We start from the raw sequence: 21,339 nt of genomic DNA on the forward strand, positions 1-21,339 counted from the left end.
CTCAGCCAGCCGCTGAATAAGCGGGGGTAGGTGGGGGGGGGGGGGGGGGGGGGGGGGGGGGGGGGGGGGTAAGAGGACACTTTTTTTTTGGGTGGGGGGGGGGGGGGGGGTCCCAAAAAACGCAACGACTCAGCCGACCGCTGAATAAGCGGGGGGGGGGGGGGGTAAGAGGACACTTTTTTTGGGGGGGGGGGGGGTCCCAAAAAAATCGCAACGACTCAGCCAGCCGCTGAATAAGCGGGGGTGGGTGGGGGGGGGGGGGGGTAAGAGGACACTTTTTTGGGGGGGGGGGTCTCGAAATTTGGACATTTCATATTTTGCTCAGTTGGGGGGGGGGGGTTGGGGGTAAGGTCACCTTTTTTAGGTCGGTCGTGGGAATAATTTTTTTTATTTTTTATTTTTTATTTTTTATTGGGGGGGGGGGGGGGGTCCAAAAAAAAAACGCAACGACTCAGCCGACCGCTGAATAAGCGGGGGGGGGGGGGGGGGGGGGGGGGGGGGGGGGTAAGAGGACACTTTTTTTTGGGGGGGGGTCCCAAAAAAATCGCAAAAACCTTAAAATCATGTACATCAGAATACCCAATAATACGAAAAACTAAACAATCATCAGAGTTTTTACAAAAACTGTCAATTTTCAAAATTTGGCCTAATGTCCTCTGATAAAATTGGCCATAGAAAAGGTGTAGCAACATTACTCTAATGAATTCTCAGAGGCATCGTATTATTAACTTGGAATGGTAAGATACAACGTGCACTATCAATGAAGGAGTTATTCAAAAGAACATCAAGTTAGTCCCCAAAATCATTTTCTAGATTTGGCAAAGAATTATGGTAAAGAAAGGGAATAAAGGTGAAGACGTTACTCCAATTACATTCCAGAGGTACCTTCTATTGATCCCAAAACAAAGATATTTGCAAAATGGTTGCCACTGATTAGACCACGTAATGGACCAACAGCTACGTAGACAAGAAGGGTATTTATTCATCTCTAAGCGATATCTATACTACCATTTTCATTGGAAAAAAAGTAGAAAATTGTATAGTTGGAATTATACTCCATACTAATATCTGTGTATTGCATATTCTACGTATAATAAGAAAAAACCTCACTGATGTACATCTACGCTGAACATCAATGTCCTCTCCTTTTTTATATTTTTTATAATTTGATATAGATCACATAGCATTTTTACAGTCAACATAAACATAATACAAATATACAGACATTTATATCCATGTACCAACGATAAATCAAAGAAGAAATCAAATGGATCTATTAATCAATATCAATGTTCTATTACAACAACAAACACAGCAACAAATTATCCAGAAAGTACTTGGAAGCTCGCATTATCATAACCAAGAAAATAATATTTTCACACAGCTTAAAATTAATGGAACAAGGGAAGAATTTGTTTCTATAAGTTCCAGTTGAGCACTTTAAGCCACTTCCATAACGATATTCCAGTTTTTCCTTTAAAAAAATGTAATGATAAGAATTACTTCTATTTAGAGAGTGTAGCTTCTATATGAATATACTCCACTGTGCTTAATATAAAGCATCACATTAATACCCCCTGCACTAGCTAACCGCCATGATCAGGCGCCAAAGCATTACTTCACCAGGATGGAGAGTGGCAAAAAGCATTAGTGCCGAGGCGGGAATAAACCACGGACCATGCGATCCACAGTCCAGTCAGCGGTGATGTATCCGCTAAACCACGACACCATTAATAAACATGGAAACTGGGTTTATATGTTTTTTTATTAACTTTAAAAAAAATGCAAATCAATAATTTGGTTAATGATGTACATTTCATTTCAGCGAATTATAATTCCAGTTCATATCAAAGGCCTCTCAAATAAAATAAAAGCATTATCTGAGTTCAAACGCAAACTGAATAAAGGTGTAATCTGAGTAATATATTTTACGTACGCAAACTGAATAAAGGTGTAATCTGAGTAATATATTTTACGTTATGCAGAACGTACCATTATGTTCAGCCAAATAAATGAAGAGCTTTAAATTAACATTCAATGATGAAAGCCCTTGAGGGTGCAATTCTGCTTATCACGATCCATCCATGAATTTATGTCTGGATTGTTGTGCTGCAGCCAAGATCAATCCGAGACAGTTATTTCTCTGGATACAGAAAAAAAACAAATTAAGTGATGATTATAATGGTGATGATGCAGCTACTTCTTGCAAAACTACTACTTCTACAACTAATACAACTACTGCTACTTCTACTATCTCTATTATGTATTTCTTTACCTACTACATGGTACTACTACTAATACTACTAAGAAGGAGAGAAAGAAGAAGAAGGAGAAGTACTGAGAAGATGAAAAGAAGAAGAATAGGAAGAAGATGAAGAAGATGAAGAAGAAGGAGAAGAGGAGGAACAATAAGAGGAAGAAGACGAAGAAGAAGAAGAAGAAGAAGAAAGGGAAAAGAAGAGGAATAAGAGAAAATAGAAGAAGAGGAAGGCTGAAGAAGAAGTAGAAGAAAGAAGATGATGATGAAGAAGATGATGATGAAGAAGAAGAAGAAGGGAAGAAAAAAGAGGAAGAAGAAGAAATTAAATGGAATAAGGAGAAGAAGAGAAGAAGAAGAAGAGGAGGAAGAAGAAGAAGGAAAAAAAGAAGACGAGGAAGAAGAATGAGAAGAAGAGAAGATGAAGACGAAGAAGAGAAAGAAGAAAAAGAAGAAGAAGAAGAAGAAGAAGAAGAAGAAGAAGAAAAAAAAAAAAACACGTAGAAATGGAAATAGAAGAAGAAGGGGAAGAAGAAGGAGGAGAAGAAGAAGATGATGAAGAATGATAATAATGACTTTTAATGATTATTAAGAACGAAAACACTTGTAATTATTGCAATATAGTGTTGTTCTTGAATATTGAATAATTACATCCGTATGCGTTTAAAGAGAGCAGAATTATTATATGTATTAGGTGTCTGGACATGGAGATTTCTCTTTTGCCTTTAAATTTACGGTACATATTAATATAAAATAGCACTCACAAGTCACCACCATGAATATTTGTCCGGCATTAGTCTTAAAAGATTTATGAAATATGCTTGTAAACTTCTTCAAATTTCTGTTTTAAATGAAATTACTGTCCGAATACACAATTTAAGCACAATTATAAAAATTCGTATGATGATTATTCATTATTCAAGTTCTCGATAGGGGAGGTTGTCTAAATCTGCAGAATTGACCCCTAACCTACTGGAACATGGTGGTCCCTGTATTAAGCCAATGGGGATTAGAGAATTCAATAGTCAATGGCTTAACAGTATCCGGGATAGTATTACTTACTATATTGGTGCTCATCTTTAGAGAATCCTGGGTTCTTCAATCCTACTCCGCGCTCACTGCACAGATAATACAAAAAAGAAATGTTGAATATAATAACCTCACACACACTCTAGTTATACAACTCACTCCTACATCCTAACCAAATGATATGTTAAATGCAGTCATGTGTGATTCATTTACAGAGAAAAAAAGCGTGCAGTAGTATACACAAAATGTATTTGTTTACGAGTTCAATAGTGCGAATATTTTTATGAGTTGAAAGATTAACGTATTAACAAGTACAGGGAATCGGAACCTATACATTGTTATTGTTTGGTATTAAACCTGACAAGTACAGGGGCCAGGCATCCTGTACCCCGTGATCGATCGGTATTATGCGTAGCGAGAACATTATATGGATCTAGGTCCTGTAATACTAACATAGCAATTGATCGTACGATTATTTTTTGCGATTAATTGCATTGATTCCTATGTGCCATCAATCGCACCGAATCAATCATCCGATCAAGTGCTAAGCTTTTTGTTCCGGGGTTTAGAACCCTGCACCTATAATACAACCTTTTACGGTTAAGGCCGCCATTTTAATTTACGAGTAAATATTGCACCATCACTGTTTTCAGATGCACATAATTATGTATTGTTGCGTCACTGACTGCGCCTCACGCTTTAATTGACATGGGCGCCACCTTTGAATTACGAAACAACTTATTTTCTCGTAATTTAAAATGGCGCCAGTGTCGGCGCATGCGCACTCTTGTTACCGTGAAAGGGTGTATTACATCTAACAAGCACAGGGAATCGAATCCTTTACCTTACAATGTATTGGTATTTAATACTCACGTATCCCTTGTGCCTTTTCCCTTGGAGTGCACGACGACGGCGATGATGATGAGGACGACCACCAAGACCACGACGACCGCAATGACAATGCCTATGATGGCTCCCGTAGCCAAGCCACCACCCCCTTGGCCGGCTGACAGGGAAAGTAAAAGAAGGGAACACGTCAGAAGATGTTCAGTTTATGATGTAATCAAGTTGTTGATTGATGGACTATTACCAGTTTCTTTTTTATGTAACAGATGATATCATGTTTGTGTGGTTTTGAATAAAATTAACTGAACTGAAATGTATTTCAAAAGAGTTATAAGTATAGTCTCTATATGCAAAGTTATGTACATGTTTGGAGTCATGATTGATATCTTTGAATCGGGTCTTTTAAAAATCATATTATGAATCAACTCGTATAGGTCTTAGAGCCTCGTCTAATTTGGAATGCCTTAGTAGGAATCTTTCTATTTGGGAGTGGAATTCGACTTTAAGAATTGACTGTAGATCCTCTCCAAAAGAGAGTAATTCGATCATTTATTCTCTGGCGATTTCCTTCATATTAGGAAGTGACTCCTGTGATTCTTAAGATCACACTTAGAATGATGTCACTAGACCAATTAGAATGGCGGAGGGGGGGGGGAGGGGGTCGTAGTGGAAAGGGGTGAAGTCAGCTTAAACTTGTACATACGTAAGCCCCCCCCCCCCCCTCCCCTCCCCTCTCCCCAAATAAAGGTTTCAAAGATATTCCAATTTGCCTTCAAAGAGATAAAATTGTTTCCCGGCATGCAACATTAAACAAACAAATAAACAGCAAATAAACAAACAAACAAAAACAAAACATAACAAAGCAAAGCAAAACAAAATAAAGACATGGAGTCACCAATTCAGCGATTTTTAAACTGGGTTAGAAAATTCCCTAAACTATCTGTCTAAAAAGGAAAAATTCAGCAAAATATTTAAAAAAAAAAAAACATTTGTTTGTAATGAATGGAGGGATTTGGAGCTCCTACCCCGCAGCGATGCCTCTTAATAAGCCCGTCTGCACCAGTTTGGCCAGGGGGATTAGACCTCCCTGCCAGGTCACGGACAGGTGGTTATCTCATCAAATCAGCTCTCAATTAACATAAGAAAAAGTGGATCATGGGGGACCAACAGGCACCGATTAGGCATTGTTTGCTATATAGAGGGCGGAAGTAGCTATAAGTAATGCAGTGGGGCTTTAATCAAACCGCTCCCTGGACAGTCTATTACCTGATCCTGATCCTTGAAGTGAGGACACTGTCAAGGTTTCTCCATCGGAGGAGAGGACGAGAGTGCCGCTGGTAGACAGGTCTACCGCATCCTCAGCGAGAGAATCAGCATCATCCTGAGTGTAGGCATGAATCTCAATCTCCAACTCAGCGATAATGCTGCCAGGGCTGAAAGACGTGGCTACACAGTCCATACCTCGAAGGTCCGATCCTAACTCCCGCCTAAGATGATTCCCTATCTATTAGGAAGGAAAAACAAACACTTATTTGAATTTTGATTTGATTTGATTTGATTTATTGATTTCTGCATCTTTTTTTTCTTTCTTGATCATATATACATTTTCATGAACATAATATGGTTTGACTTAATACAATTTGGCCTTTTGTAGGTGACCAAAACGTTTTGATCATTATTTTGGATTCCCTGCTGATAAATGATATTCAAAACAGCAGGTTCATGTGTTGATGTTGTTGTTTGTATTTTGGGCGTTCAGTCAAAATTGACTATTTACGCCTGTCTGTTTAGTAGAAGCAGTAGTAGTAGTAGTATTGTCGGTGACCGTCAAATTATTTGTAGTTGAGAAAACTGTGCGCCTGTGCTTTCGCTTGTCCTCTGCGGGGAATGTACCGTCCCGGCCAACCCTGCTGCGTACGTTGAGCGAGCTTCTCAATCATGTTTATCCATACGGACAGTGTATGTGTTTTACAACAATGGATGATGATAATGATGATGATGACAATGATGTTGATTTTTATTATTTGTATTACTATCATTATTATCATTATTGTTATCGTTGTTATTATCAATAATAGTAGTAGCTGTAGTAGTAGTTGTAAAATAGTAGTAGTAGTTGTTGTACAATAGTAGTAGTAGTAGTAGTAGTAGTAGTAGTAGTAGTAGAGGTGGTATTAGTAGCAGTATTAGTAGTTGTAATAGTAGTAGTAGTAGAAGTAGAGTTAAAATCATAACTTGAGGTATTATCATTGTTGTCGTCATCGTTGTTGTTGTTGTTTCACTATCAATGTTTAATCATTGTTTCAAACTTACCACTCCACAGTACAGCGTTTCAAGCTTCTTGAAGCGAGGAGACGCCTGGTTCTTCAGATCATCAGTGAACACAAGAAGCTCTCCGTTTAGTCTCTCGCCTGTCAGAGTCATCGTTACAGTGCTAGTAGAAAGCTCTGGGAATCGGAAACAAAATTTTGAGGAAAAAGTGCATCAAATTTTAACCAAATTTGATAATGATAGTCTAATCAACCTAGGAAAGCCTCATCAATAACTGATAATACTGTTCTTCGTCGGGGTCGAAACATTAGTATATCTACTAAAACAATATCGCGCTCGTATGATCCCATGGGCTGCTCAGGGTGCTTCGGAAGTGTTATTATTACCGTTGCTTTAGCCAAGCTGCCGTGAGGCGCTAGAACATTCAGGGAATAAATTCCTACCAGGTACCCATTTGCATCACCTGGGTAGAGGCTGGCAAAAGTAGATTAATGTCTTGCCAAATGACATGTATATCTTAATAGACAAGGGTAGAGAGTTGCAAAAAAGTGGGTAAAACATATTGTCTAACGTGTCTAACACTATGAACATGACAGACAAAGAAAGCGGACAAAATATACAGTTCCTCAGGGAGACAAAGGAACATCCCTTCACTGCTATTATGTAGAAAGGTGAATATGCATGTGACACCTGTTCTACACATTTTTACATAATAGCAGTGAAGGGATGTTCCTTTGTCTACCTGGGGAACTGTATATTTTGTCCGCTTTCTTTGTCAGTCATATTCATAGTGTAAATATATATGTAAGCGCCGAGAAAGGATCGAACCCGGAACTTCTCATATGAAAATCAATCCTTCATCAATGTTCAACAGTGCTCTCCCACTGATTAACGAAAAAAAGGCTCGAGGAAATGTTATGATAATATTAAGAAGAAAAGGATGAATAATAATAATAATAACAGGACGAATATTAATAATAATAACTAGAAATTTAATTCGTCACGAAGACGAATAAGGTGGTCTGTCTTCAAGTCTTATAATAGATTATAATATTTACTATATTGAAAAAGGGAGAAGTTATATCGACATGTAAACAATGATGATTATGATGATGATGATCATGATGATGTTGATGAGGATGATTATCATCAATATGATAATGATGATGATCATGGTCATGAGCGTGATTCTGACATCTTATCGGAAAAATGAGGAATGATTTAGATAACATATGGTCTCAACGACAACATACTAAAATTTAGGAGAAAACTGTTAAATAACACTCGAGATACTGGTCAAAACACATTGTCATGCAGATTCATGTTTTGAAAAAAGTGACCTCCCATAGACATAACACGCAAATATGACAAATTATGCATTGCCACCTTTAATCGAATATTTTACTATGATGACGTCATCCTAATGATAATATATGACAAATTTCTGATAGAAAATTATCTCAGCTACAACGTATCAAAATCTGGGAGAAAATCGATCACCGATAAGTGAAATAATCTCAAATAAACAAAGACAAAAATGACGTCATCAACAAAATACATTTGTTTGAGTTTAGATGCCAATATGATGACTTTATTTCACTTTGTACGAGTCAGGGTGGTATGAAATCATATCTCCAACTCATGCTTTCTCCAACCATGATATAAAAATTGGGGGTTAATGGACTATCTGAAGAGCTATTTCGATTTTTAAAATGGCATGTTTTTGATCAAATTTGCACTATATTGCCCATAGCAGTACGCGCGGATTTTGAACTTTGACGCACGCTCACGGCCTTATGAAACATGAAGAGTGACTGAAATTAATGTTAATTGTCAATTACGTTAAGAGGAATCCAAATCATGTAAACATTTTGAATTTGACCTTTTCCGCGCGCTGTGAGCGCGCACACCGCGCGCGGGGACACTTACGGACGGAAAATTTTGAAATGCTTAAAATGACCTGATTCGTACTCTCGTTTAATAGTTTAGTGATTTTGAGCAATTTTAAATTTTGACGCGCACATACGCGCGCGTCATGACCTTTATGTGACCTTTGATGACATGACCTGTTGACCCTTGACCTAAAGTATATATGATATGAATATGAATGACCTTTGCTGATGCATCATGAAGATATGATGGATAACGTGATTTCACAAAATGGCGCCTGGATGACGTCACGATAACCTAATGACCTTAAAAATGTTCCTGTCACGTCTCATGATAATGACCTATGACTGTGCCAAAATTGAATCAAATTGACATAACCAATCTTACGTTATCCGACACACAAAAAAGTGAAGAAATAAATAAAAATAAATAAATAATAATAATAATAATAATAAAGAAGAAAGAAAATTCTGACGAAATCAATAGGTGGTCTGTTGATAACAGACCACCTAATAATGATAATAATAATAATAGAATCATAATTTCACTTAATCAAATGCTTGCTATACCATGGGCGTAAATCCTTACGTAATACCTATTGTTCAGGGGGGATGATCTATTTATTCATCCCCCGCCCCCCTGAACAATAGGTATTACGTAAGGATTTACGCCCATGCTTGCTACACCTTGGTGGGATTGGCAAATGTAGATTTATGTCAGCTGGCTGGGATTCGAACCCTCAACCCTTGAATATACATTTTAAATTATTTTACGCATACCTTTTAAACAAAAGACTCTCTTGACAACTAAAAAAAGGGGAATGTTTGTCCGACATGGCAACACTTAATATATGCACAGTGAATTCCATCCATAGGGACACGAAATGACTGGTTAAGCTACAGTCCCATATACGTCCCGGACCGTCCCGGACCATCCCGGACCCCATCCGGGGTGATCCGGGATTCGGTCCGTGTTGACACCGTGTTGGCACCGGGGTGGTTCTGGATGGTCCTGGATGGTCCTGGATGGTCCTGGATGGTCCTGGGCGGTCCGGGAGTCGACCCCGGATGTTTTTGACGGTCAAAAACTGCCGGGGTGGTCCGGGACGGTCCGGGACAATAGTTTGATCCGGGGTGATCCGTGTAGCCACCGTGTTGGGTCCGGGGTCATCCGTAGTGGCGCCGGGGCGGTCCGTGTTGATCCGTGGCAGTCCGGGAGTGAGTTATTGACCGCCCAGGACCATCCAGGACCATCCAGGACCATCCAAGACCATCCAGGACCACCCCGGTGCCAACACGGTGTCAACACGGACCGAATCCCGGATCACCCCGGATGGGGTCCGGGATGGTCCGGGACGGTCCGGGACGTATATGAGACTGTAGCTTACAGTCCCATATACGTCCCGGACCGTCCCGGACCATCCCGAACCCCATCCGGGGTGATCCGGGATTCGGTCCGTGTTGACACCGTGTTGGCACCGGGGTGGTCCTGGATGGTCCTGGATGGTCCTGGATGGTCCTGGATGGTCCTGGGCGGTCCGGGAGTCGACCCCGGATGTTTTTGACGGTCAAAAACTGCCGGGGTGGTCCGGGACGGTCCGGGACAATAGTTTGATCCGGGGTGATCCGTGTAGCCACCGTGCTGGGTCCGGGGTCATCCGTAGTGGCGCCGGGGCGGTCCGTGTTGATCCGTGGCAGTCCGGGAGTGAGTTATTGACCGCCCAGGACCATCCAGGACCATCCAGGACCATCCCGGTGCCAACACGGTGTCAACACGGACCGAATCCCGGATCACCCCGGATGGAGTCCGGGATGGTCCGGGACGGTCCGGGACGTATATGGGACTGTAGCTTAAAAGCATCACACTTTTTTGAACAAAACATCCCGGACCATCCCGGATCACCCCAGACCATGGTCCGGGATGGTCCGGAGTGGTCTGTGCTCGTCCGTGCTGGTCCGGCTTTATATGGGACTGGGGCTTTAAAGCATCACACTTTTTTGAACAAAACATCCCGGACCATCCCGGATCACCCAGACCATGGTCCGGGATGGTCCGGAGTGGTCCGTGCTCGTCCGTGCTGGTCCGGCTTTATATGGGACTGGGGCTTAACCTGTGCTTAGGGGAAATTTCATTTATAAAACGAAATACATTGACCCTCGGTCACAAATACCATTACGAGCTGCTATGAACACCGTACGAACGATTTCAGACCATTTCGTAAGATCTTCTTAAGAAGGTCGTACGTAACCAGCGTTCGTAGATCGTTCGTAGACCGTTCGTAAGTTCACAGACTGGTCGATGGTCTTGTCCAAGATTTTTTTTTAAACTCGTATGAAACCCTCTCTTCGCAAGGCGGCCGTACGAACATTTGTGACCGTAGCTTTAAGTAAACCGGTCTACTAAAAGACAGGTGAATAAACTAATATACCTCGAAACCTCCCCAATAATTTAGACTCACTCGTGAAATCTGTCTCCAGTGCCTCGCAGACCTCTTCTACGCCCATGTACCCGGTGTAACGATAAATGGTATAATCGCTGATTTTAATCTGAAGGTTTTGAATCTCAAAGATTGGTTCGATGATGTCATCGATGGCGTCATTGAAGTACATTGAACACCTGTCGTTGTTTGTATAAATCTCAAAACTGCTCTCGATGATATTCTTGGCAAAAGTCTGACGCTCTTCGTTATCATCTCCTGTATAGATATACGAATATAAAACAATACGAGATAAGAATATGCGTTTAAGAACATGTATAACTATAATAAGAAGTATGATTAAATGATGTGGTATTACAAATAAAAACACATACGAATTGTTGAAAGAAACATCCGTACCGACGTCTTCTGCTATCGATTCCTCACTACGACTCTATAATTAAATAAATTATTTAACTTTTGTAAACTAAATGATGGCCGAATTAATGACACCAGTTTATTTTTTGTTAAAGCTTGTTCTTTAGTTGGAATATCAGAACACTCTAAATTAACGCCTTCAAAGCTTTGTTAGTATTCGGGAAGAAATTGTTCTATTTAACCCCAATTTATTCATGTAAATAGAAGGCATAGTCCCAATGAATTTCTTGACTTAAACCTGATCGGTTTCTGCAAACCGTCAGAGACATCACATTGTAGTTTGAGCTCAATATAAGAAATGCGTAGAGATACAATTAGGCTTACAAGGTTAATAGGGAGATAGAACTCTGCAGAAACACTATATAAGGATTTTATCCAGTGGTGTTTTTTGTTGTTGAAATAATTTACCGCATTAGCTCATTAATGTAAGTTCGGTTTTAACTTCGTTTTTCCTTCAGAATATTATTTGTCCCCTAAAGACGTCACCTGTTATGGCTAGTACTCTGGTGATTTCTTGGCAGAGAGCCTGTCTGCTTTCATATCCTGCAGCCTGGGATGCAATACGAGCAGCATTCTGGACAACGTCGCCCAACGCCGAAGTAGAATCTATCCCCAACGACCTAATTGTCTGGTCCCAGTCTTGACAGAGCATACCATCTATATTGGGTAGATAGACAACCATCAGCTTAGCACCGAATTCCGATATGATATCAGGAATGGACCTGTCCAGGAACTGGGCGATGTTTGGACAGATGGTCGACAGGTCATTGATGTCAATGTTGTAGAGTTCTTTGGTGATATTCGCTATGATGTCTAGGATATCCATGTATGGGTCTGCCTGCCTGCGAACCCTTTCACCAGTTCCCGGGCCGTAGATCAAGTCGTCGACTATCTTGGTTACGTCTTTACAGAATTCCGTCGCGTCAAATGCCTCCAAGTTACTAGCTGCATCGCGGATCCTCCCGCAGACTGGCTTATAATCCCAGGAATCTTTAACGAGAGACTTAAAGTCGGGTACCATCGATTCGAGCTCAGGTAAGACGTCTGTACATACAAAGGCCAGGGAGTCGATGAGTCGGTCTTGTTGCCAGATGCCACCAACAGCATTCAAGAAGAACCCAACGGTCAGTGTGGTCCCATAGATGATCTGAACCGGAACAGGGTCTGGGAGGTCTATTTCATCTGAGATTAGAAATGAAATAAAAGCCATTTTACTTATCGCCAAACGGATCAATCGATATAAATGAGCAACCAGAGTCAAGTAAGTTTCAATAAATTCTAATCCACATTGCTCATGAAGTGTCAAGTTATTTTGTATCATCATTAGCCCAGCGTCTGTTCTGTATATTTTTCACAAACCTTTTGAACAACTTCACTTAACGATGCCCCCCCCCCTCCCCCACACCGCACCAGTCGCTGACTCAGTAATTAATACATCTTCATTTGTATGGCAATTAAACTATCCACGATGACTCTAAACGCTTTTCTAATATACTACAGGCTAACCCTTGTGTTTTAGTTTTTGTAAACATGTTATCTGCTAAAAAATTGGGCAAAGAATACCAAAGAAAGTACAGTACATTACAACGTGAGCTCTGTTAATTAAAATATAAATAAACTAGATTTGTAATACTTGTTTGGAACAAGTATAGGTGGGCTGATCCAACAAAAAATTGAGACAAAATAAAGGGTACATTTGAAATAGCTTTTTGTCTCAGCTACAACATATTCGGAGTTCAGCGTAAATGAAGCTAAAACGACGTAGATATTGCTCGCGAAAGACGGGAATGTAGAATCAAGTTTTGAGAAAAAGTCATGTCCCATAGAGAATACACGCAAAATGTGAAAAAATTAGCTTGCCTCCTTTAATCGCAAAAATACGCCATGATGCCTTTGTCAAAATGAAAAATTGTGACAACTGGATTTGTAGAGAATTGTCTCAGCTAGAACATATCAAAATTTTAAAGAAAATTAATCAATTTTTAGAAAGATACAATCAATTTTCCAAAAAAATGCTGACGTCATAATAGGCAAATTGAAATTTTGAGTTCGGAGGCCATTATGATGACGTCATGAGTTAATTGAGGGTCAAATGAGACATGAAATCATATCTCTGATTCATACTCGCTCAAAATATGAAAAAAAAATTGGGGTCACCTTGCATCCTAAAGAGCTATAATGGATTTTGCATAGGCATGTTTTGCCCATATATGCTATGTATTACAAAAGCTCGCGCGCATTGAAATTTATGTTAAACGGTCGATTATTCAATTATTTATAGTCATAAAGAGACAAACATGGTATCAATTTGTTTGTAAGAATATGTGGAATATTATGAAAGAAAAAAAATGGCGATTCTATGGTGTCTAATAGTTTTACGCGCGAAAACGCGCGCGCATGCGCGTGTGCGCGATTTTTAAAAAAATGCTTAGAATGGCCTAAAACGTATGCAAAATGATTTTGAGACGATTTTGAGCATTTCAAAATTTTGCGCGCGCATTGACGCGCGGACGTACGCGCACGCGCGCGTTATTTGACCTGAAATTGACCGGACGGATATTGACCCTGATCATGATAATTATGAATCAGAAATACCTTTTGGTTATGAAGATATGATCAGGAGTTGATTTTCGTAAAATTTTACAAAATGGCGCCTAGATGACGTCATCAGTGAAGGTCAATGTTAAAAACGTTATTGTGCTTTGTACATATGCCTATACATATGTGTGCCAAATTTCAAATTATTTGATTGAGCCATTTCCAAGTTATCTTGCCAACAAAAAAGTGGTTAGAAATAAGAAAAATATACTAGATTTGTAATACTTGTTTGGAACAAGTATAGGTGGGCTGATCCAACAAAAAATTGAGACAAAATAAAGGGTACATTTGAAATAGCTTTTTGTCTCAGCTACAACATATTCGGAGTTCAGCGTAAATGAAGCTAAAACGACGTAGATATTGCTCGCGAAAGACGGGAATGTAGAATCAAGTTTTGAGAAAAAGTCATGTCCCATAGAGAATACACGCAAAATGTGAAAAAATTAGCTTGCCTCCTTTAATCGCAAAAATACGCCATGATGCCTTTGTCAAAATGAAAAATTGTGACAACTGGATTTGTAGAGAATTGTCTCAGCTAGAACATATCAAAATTTTAAAGAAAATTAATCAATTTTTAGAAAGATACAATCAATTTTCCAAAAAAATGCTGACGTCATAATAGGCAAATTGAAATTTTGAGTTCGGAGGCCATTATGATGACGTTATGAGTTAATTGAGGGTCAAATGAGACATGAAATCATATCTCTGATTCATACTCGCTCAAAATATGAAAAAAAAATTGGGGTCACCTTGCATCCTAAAGAGCTATAATGGATTTTGCATAGGCATGTTTTTGCCCATATATGCTATGTATTACAAGAGCTCGCGCGCATTGAAATTTATGTTAAACGGTCGATTATTCAATTATTTATAGTCATAAAGAGACAAACATGGTATCAATTTGTTTGTAAGAATATGTGGAATATTATGAAAGAAAAAAAATGGCGATTCTATGGTGTCTAATAGTTTTACGCGCGAAAACGCGCGCGCATGCGCGTGTGCGCGATTTTTAAAAAAATGCTTAGAATGGCCTAAAACGTATGCAAAATGATTTTGAGACGATTTTGAGCATTTCAAAATTTTGCGCGCGCATTGACGCGCGGACGTACGCGCACGCGCGCGTTATTTGACCTGAAATTGAACGGACGGATATTGACCCTGATCATGATAAATATGAATCAGAAATACCTTTTGGTTATGAAGATATGATCAGGAGTTGATTTTCGTAAAATTTTACAAAATGGCGCCTAGATGACGTCATCAGTGAAGGTCAATGTTGAAAACGTTATTGTGCTTTGTTCATATGCCTATACATATGTGTGCCAAATTTCAAATTATTTGATTGAGCCATTTCCAAGTTATCTTGCCAACAAAAAAGTGGTTAGAAATAAGAAAAATATACTAGATTTGTAATACTTGTTTGGAACAAGTATAGGTGGGCTGGTCGAACTAAAATTTGAGACAAAATAAAAGGTACATTTGAGATAGCTCATTGTCTCAGCTACAACATACTCGAAGTTCAGCGTAAACGAAGCTAAAACGACAAAGATATTGCTCGCGAAAGACGGGAGTGTAGAATCCAGTTTTGAGAAAAACTCATGTCTCATAGAGAATACACGCAAAATGTGAAAAATTGACATGCCTCTTTTAATCGCGAAAATACTCCCTGATGCCATTGTCAGAATGAAAATTTGTGCACATTTTATTTGTAGAAAATTGTCTCAGCTAAAACATATACGAATTTGCAAGACAATCGATCAATATTTACAGAGAAACAATCATTTTTTCCGTAAATATGCTGACGTCATAATACGCAAATTAAAATTTTGAGTTTGGAGGCCATTATGAAGACGTCATGAGTTAATTGAGGGTCAAATGAGACATGAAATCATATCTCCAATTCATACTCCATCCAAATATGACCTCAAAATTGGGGTCACCTTGCATCCTTAAAAGCTACAATTGATCTTGTATAGGCATGTTTTTGCCCATATATGCTATGTATTACAAGAGCTCGCGCGCACAGAAATTTATGTTAAACGGTCGATCATTCCGTTATTCATAGTAATAAAGAGAAAAACATGGTATCAATTTGTTTGTAAAAATATGTGGAATATTATGAATGAAAAAAAATGGCGATTTTATGTTTTGTAATAGTTTTACGCGCGAAAACGCGCGCGCATGCGCGTGTGCGCTATTTTATATAAAATGCCTAGAATGGCCTAAAACGTATGCAAAATTATTTTGAGACGATTTTGAGCATTTAAATATTTTGCGCGCGCATTGACGCGCGGACGTACGCGCACGCCCGCGTTATTTAACCTGAAATTGACCGGACGGATATTGACCTTAATCATGATAAATATGAATGAGAACAAACTTTTGGTTATGAAGATATGATCATGAGTAGATTTTCGTAAAATTTTACAAAATGGCGCCTAGATGACGTCATCAGTGAAGGTCAATGTTGAAAACGTTATTGTGCTTTGTACATATGCCTATACATATGTGTGCCAAATTTTAAGACATTTGATTGAGCCATTTCAAAGTTATCTTGCCAACAAAAAAGTGGTTAGAAATAAGAAAAATATTTAATAAATAAATAAAGGCAATTCTAACGAAATTATAAGGTGGTCTGTACGTTATACAGCCCACCTGAAAATCCCGTCGGCTACCTGCCGACAAGAAGGGCGTTACAGGTATGTAATGTTCATGGCATTTACGGCCTTATTACGGACAGCCGACGATCGAATCGAAATCTAATCTCTGAGCGTCGTTTTCATGAAACGAACATATAAAAAATGAGTTCTTTTTTCTCTCTTCTTCTTCTTTTTGTTTTATAATAGTACAGTGTATACGTTTAATATTATCACAGTTTATGAACTTACACGTGACAGCGTTCTCCATTGCTGTACAAACAGCTGTCACTCCACCATCAATGCCGGTATAAGCAAGAATCTCTTCGTTCGAAAGCACATAGGCGGGTAAGTCCATACGTATGAGGGGCTGGATGACCTGGCGAATGACGTCATTAGCCAATGGAGTACATCTGTCAGCCTCCTCCATGGAAGCGAAGATTTCGGAGATGATGTCCATGGAGAACGTTCTCCTTGCGGCGTTGTTATCTCCTGCAAAACAAACAAGAAGCAAAACAAATTATGAGCATCATAATATCACAAAGACTTTCCAGAAATCAAAGTAAGGACATTTTAATAACACATAAGTTTGCCTCAAATAATCAAGTTCGGATAACGTCCTATTGATATCATTATAATGTTCGCCCATCTTACATGATGGTGTACATGGTTATTGGAAAGTATCTTGTCTTTTCGGAAGTCTTTAGGATCACGTTGAGATTGGATCACTGAGAGAGTAAGCTTATATACTGTACTTCGTGAAAACTATTAGAAATCGAGGACGACCCTGTCTACAAAACAGGGATCTATGTATCGTCCTTGACAGGACGACATCGGCCGATCAGTAAAACATTGTGACGTCATGCTGTAGCGGTACACAGTGTATCTGAATGATAAACAGGGACCAAGCGTTTGCTTGTTTTGTACATTTGGCTTTCATATAGCTAAACCATCATTATCATGCATTCACTACTGTCAAAGACAACTGCGGGTTTAAATCGACATTACACTACAAATTCAGGAAAAAGCGACTTGTGAATGGCTAAGTCGAAGCGGAGAATAAGCGGCAAGCATCATAATTAATTATCAGACTAGTTAAATATCAAATGGGCCAAACAAACAAGGTTTCTATATGTTCTTTAGTCGTTCATCACCCAACGATTACACGGTCGCGATCAACTGACATATCGTTTGTATGGAGCCAGGTGGGCCTTAACACATATCCTTCTGGCCTTGAAGTGACATTTCTCAGTAACCAAGACGGATAACTGAATATAAATCGGTAGGCAAGAAGAAATAAAAAGAAAAGAAGATGTCTATATTTTAGCAATACATTAAGTAAAAATCATTATCTTACCTTGCACCGATAGTGCTTGCTCAAGATGTTGACAAAGATCCTCTCTGTCGTCATATCCGACCGCCTGAGATCCGATACCAGCGCCATCTTGGATAATGTTGTAGTAAGGCGACGTGGAATCGATGCCTGCACCTGCAAGGAAGCCTTGCCAGTCTTGACATATCGGAGCTGCCTGGGGTAGATAGGCACTCATCAGTTCAGCCCCGAACTGAGAGATGAGATCTTGAAGAGATGGCCTCAGGAAATTCTCCTTGACGTTGGTGCAGATGGTGTTGATTGTAGATAGGTCATTGATGATCATGTTGATGTCGATTCCATAGAGGTCTCTGGTGATGTTGGTCAGGATTCCAAGGATACCCAGGGGATCTTCCATGTAGTCAGGGTATTCCGTAGTTGGTTCCCATTGTCTGCGATATCTTCCGCCACTGTCTTGAGATATAAGGCTATTGACCTCAGTAATTATGTCATTACAGAATCCCGTTGCGTCAAAGGCATCCAGATCTTCAGAAGCTTCGATGACTTTATCACAGACGAAACCCCAATACAGACTTGACTGGTCCACTTCCGGTACCGCCGAACCGATTACCGGTAGGACACCTCTGCATACATAGGCCAACGAATCAATGATACGATCCTGCTGCCAGATACCACCAGCAGCGTTGATCATGAATTTGATGGTCAAACCAGGAATTATCTCTCCCGGGTTCTGGAATGGCTCCTGATAGTCCGAGGGAGCCTGGCCTGATGCCATGGCAACCAGTATTGAGATTGCGAGAAAAGCAAACGACCTCATTGTTGGTTCGTTTAACAGCTGGCCTAATAAAAGGTCGATCGCACCAGTCGAAATCGAGAAAGTTCAACGTCTCAAGTCCTGTAAGTACATAAATATATAGAAATGAATTGTGAGAAATCAGGTTATGTTCCGACTTACTACTAACTACTAACCTTTACAAAATCCATAGGCCCATAGTCTATCCTAATTCGGATAAAAATGGGCCTAGGTCTATCTAAATCACGTTTAACAAATTTAAACTTTAGACGTCAGAGGGACTTCCTTTTTTAAATCCGATTTTGTTTAAAGCATACACCCAGCATCGGGCTTAAAATTCAGCCAATGCCAGATCATGGTCAGTAATATAGATACAAAAAAGGGGGGGGGGGTGTTTCACAAAGACTAAGATTGACTTTAAGTTGGACTTAACTATGACAGGCCGTTCATGCCACTGTTTGCTCTCACCATTATGATATTTAGGTATTACATATTCCTTCAATTATAATGAATTATCCAAAAAAGTAAATTCTGTAGATTTGTGACATTGATTTGTACGTCCGTTAAGAGACCGATTCCAGTTAATGGTGAGAGCAAACATTGGCATGAACGGCTTGCCATAGTCAAGTCCAACTAAAAGTTGATTTTAGAATTTGTGAAAGACCCCCATGAAAGGGATTGGAAGAAACGCAATGGGAAATGAAGAAAGGAGGATATAGAACCATAATAGGGAAAATTGAGAAAGATAGACGATATAAGAGGATATAAGAGAAGAGAGAGAGAGAGAGATAGATAGGAATAGGGGAGAGATGGAGGATAAAGAGAGAGAGAGATGCATTGGGAAAGATGGAAAAAAAGGACAGGAAAAATGAGATAAAATGTGGACAAAAACTGAAATAAGGACAAATAAATAGAGGAGGAAGAATGGCAATTCAAGAAATACGCAACAATATTAAGAGCATAACCCCCCTGACTTGTGCAGTGGTCCAACCCAAGTGTATATAGACCCATTATACACACTCATCCCGAAGACGATTGGTACAACCATTCGAAACGTCGATACAGAGCATGAGTGGGCATTTTTCAGAGATAAATAACCCTGTCGAAAGAATATGTGGTGTAACCGCAAACCTCACTTAAATATGAAAATTAAAGTTTACACAAATTTGAAAGACCAACAAAAAGGAAATATCCATACGTTTCTGACGTCACCACCTATTGTTATCGGTCTCGCGGCCTTCGATTCTGTCTGCACAATGAGTGCAGGCATATTTCTGTTTTTGAACAAATTTGTGGAATTTTCCTCCCTTTTTTTCAATAAAAAGTTGTGTACACAGCCTTGTTTGCAATAGAGACACATCTGTCGGAATCGTGGGAATAATTTTTTCCCTTCTGTTTTTGTGATATTTAAGCAGATTCATACTACCTAAGTGCTTTCTACGTAAATTTTATTTACGGCAACTCTTGTGAACTTAGAACAATTATGATTCTCATTTGAATCAATTTCATGTTTATATTTATTTCATCATTAAAAAATAAAGAATATATTCAATACGAATGCATAGTTTATCGAATGATTGCCAGAAAGTTACAGTTATAACACATTAGTAGAAAAACGGTTGGGATACATCAAACAAACGAAAGCTACCCCGAACGATTTTTTTTAATTGTCATAGTTAGCAATGTCAGTTGGGAATGATACTTTAGCTGATTAGACTATTGTATTGTATGATTCAAGTATAAAACCACTCTTTAACAAAATCTAAGTCTGCACAAATATTTTTCATTAATTTATGTGGTTTTAATTGTTGTGGATGTAGTACTTTTTAGAACCGAACATATTGCATACAGTATGCAAGTTACAATTAATGACTTGATTGGATATAGTGCCTTTTGGAACCGAACTGGTGTTTCAATGCCATTTTTGACTTTTTGGGAGAAATTCAGACTTTTGGAAGTGTCAGTGTATGAGGCTACTACTGGGAATGTGTACATTAATGCAAACAAAAAAAATGTTTTTTTGGAACAGAGCACTTCAAATGACAAAACATGGTTGACAAGATGTGGATATAATATAAAGCAGCAGAAAGTGTACACACATAGGCATATACGCCCCCTATCTACACATGCATACATGTCGTTTAAGAGAAGGGGGATGGGGAAAGAGAGGGGAGAATAGAAGAGTAGATTAGAGAAAAAAAGAGAAGAAAAAGGAAGGGAAGGAAGAGAAAAGAAGAAAGAGATTGGAATGGAAAGGAAGGAAGTGAAAAAAGAGAAAAGAAGAGAAGAGAATGGAAGGGAAGGGAAGGGAAGGGAAGAAAGAGAAATGAAGAGAAGAGAAGAGAAAAGAAGATAATAGTGAAAATAAAAATAGGCAATACAAAATAAGAAAGAGATGGATTACATGTTCAGTGACAATGCCATTATTATCAATCCATTTGAATTGACCAAACCGGGTTCTTAGCTGGCAAATTAGAAAATAAAAATGAATATTTACATTTATTAATAGAAGCTCATACAAAATGTTAAAAATTGATATTATCAAATCAAAAAATCAATATGGATTTTTCTGCATATCAGGCAAACCGGGCTGAAACTTTGGACCTCAAAATGTATGCACCTTGTTTAGTAACATTAACAATATAGTGTGGGGCATTTGAGTTATAACAATCGGGTACTTATTAACATATGACCAATGTTCATTTGCCTATTTTGCGAATTATGTTTATTATGTGGATCTGAAAATATAATTTCATTCACTGACATTAAGACATCACTTTATACACAAAGACCCTTTAGAGTTGCCACATTATATGCACATTTATTTGGGAG

At 39.0% G+C, this 21,339-nt stretch overlaps 1 protein-coding gene across 1 annotated transcript; it reads right to left on the reverse strand.

The window, feature by feature from the left end:
• Positions 1–555: 555 nt before the first annotated feature.
• Positions 556–16,663, reverse strand: LOC115925148. The gene is made up of 8 exons (XM_030988461.1): positions 16,634–16,663; positions 11,634–12,329; positions 10,752–10,988; positions 6,446–6,579; positions 5,399–5,636; positions 4,160–4,292; positions 3,320–3,375; positions 556–2,143 (listed from the first exon to the last, which is right to left on the reverse strand). The coding sequence occupies exons 1-8, from the start codon at positions 16,650–16,652 to the stop codon at positions 2,136–2,138; spliced, it is 1,521 nt and encodes a 506-aa protein (XP_030844321.1). The 5' UTR covers positions 16,653–16,663; the 3' UTR covers positions 556–2,135.
• Positions 16,664–21,339: the final 4,676 nt, after the last annotated feature.

Source organism: Strongylocentrotus purpuratus, unplaced genomic scaffold (genome assembly GCF_000002235.5).
Source record: "Strongylocentrotus purpuratus isolate Spur 01 unplaced genomic scaffold, Spur_5.0 spur5_scaffold_17, whole genome shotgun sequence".
Lineage (NCBI taxonomy): Eukaryota > Metazoa > Echinodermata > Echinoidea > Camarodonta > Strongylocentrotidae > Strongylocentrotus > Strongylocentrotus purpuratus.

Bases quoted from the DNA above. Each gene is read 5' to 3' on its own strand.
- LOC115925148 (XM_030988461.1), bottom strand. The intron at 10,989-11,633 runs GTGACGTCTTTA...ATATCTATACAG, and splicing joins CAGAGTACTAGCCATAACAG to GAGATGATAACGAAGAGCGT. The intron at 4,293-5,398 runs GTAATAGACTGT...TTTCCCTGTCAG, and splicing joins ACTTCAAGGATCAGGATCAG to CCGGCCAAGGGGGTGGTGGC.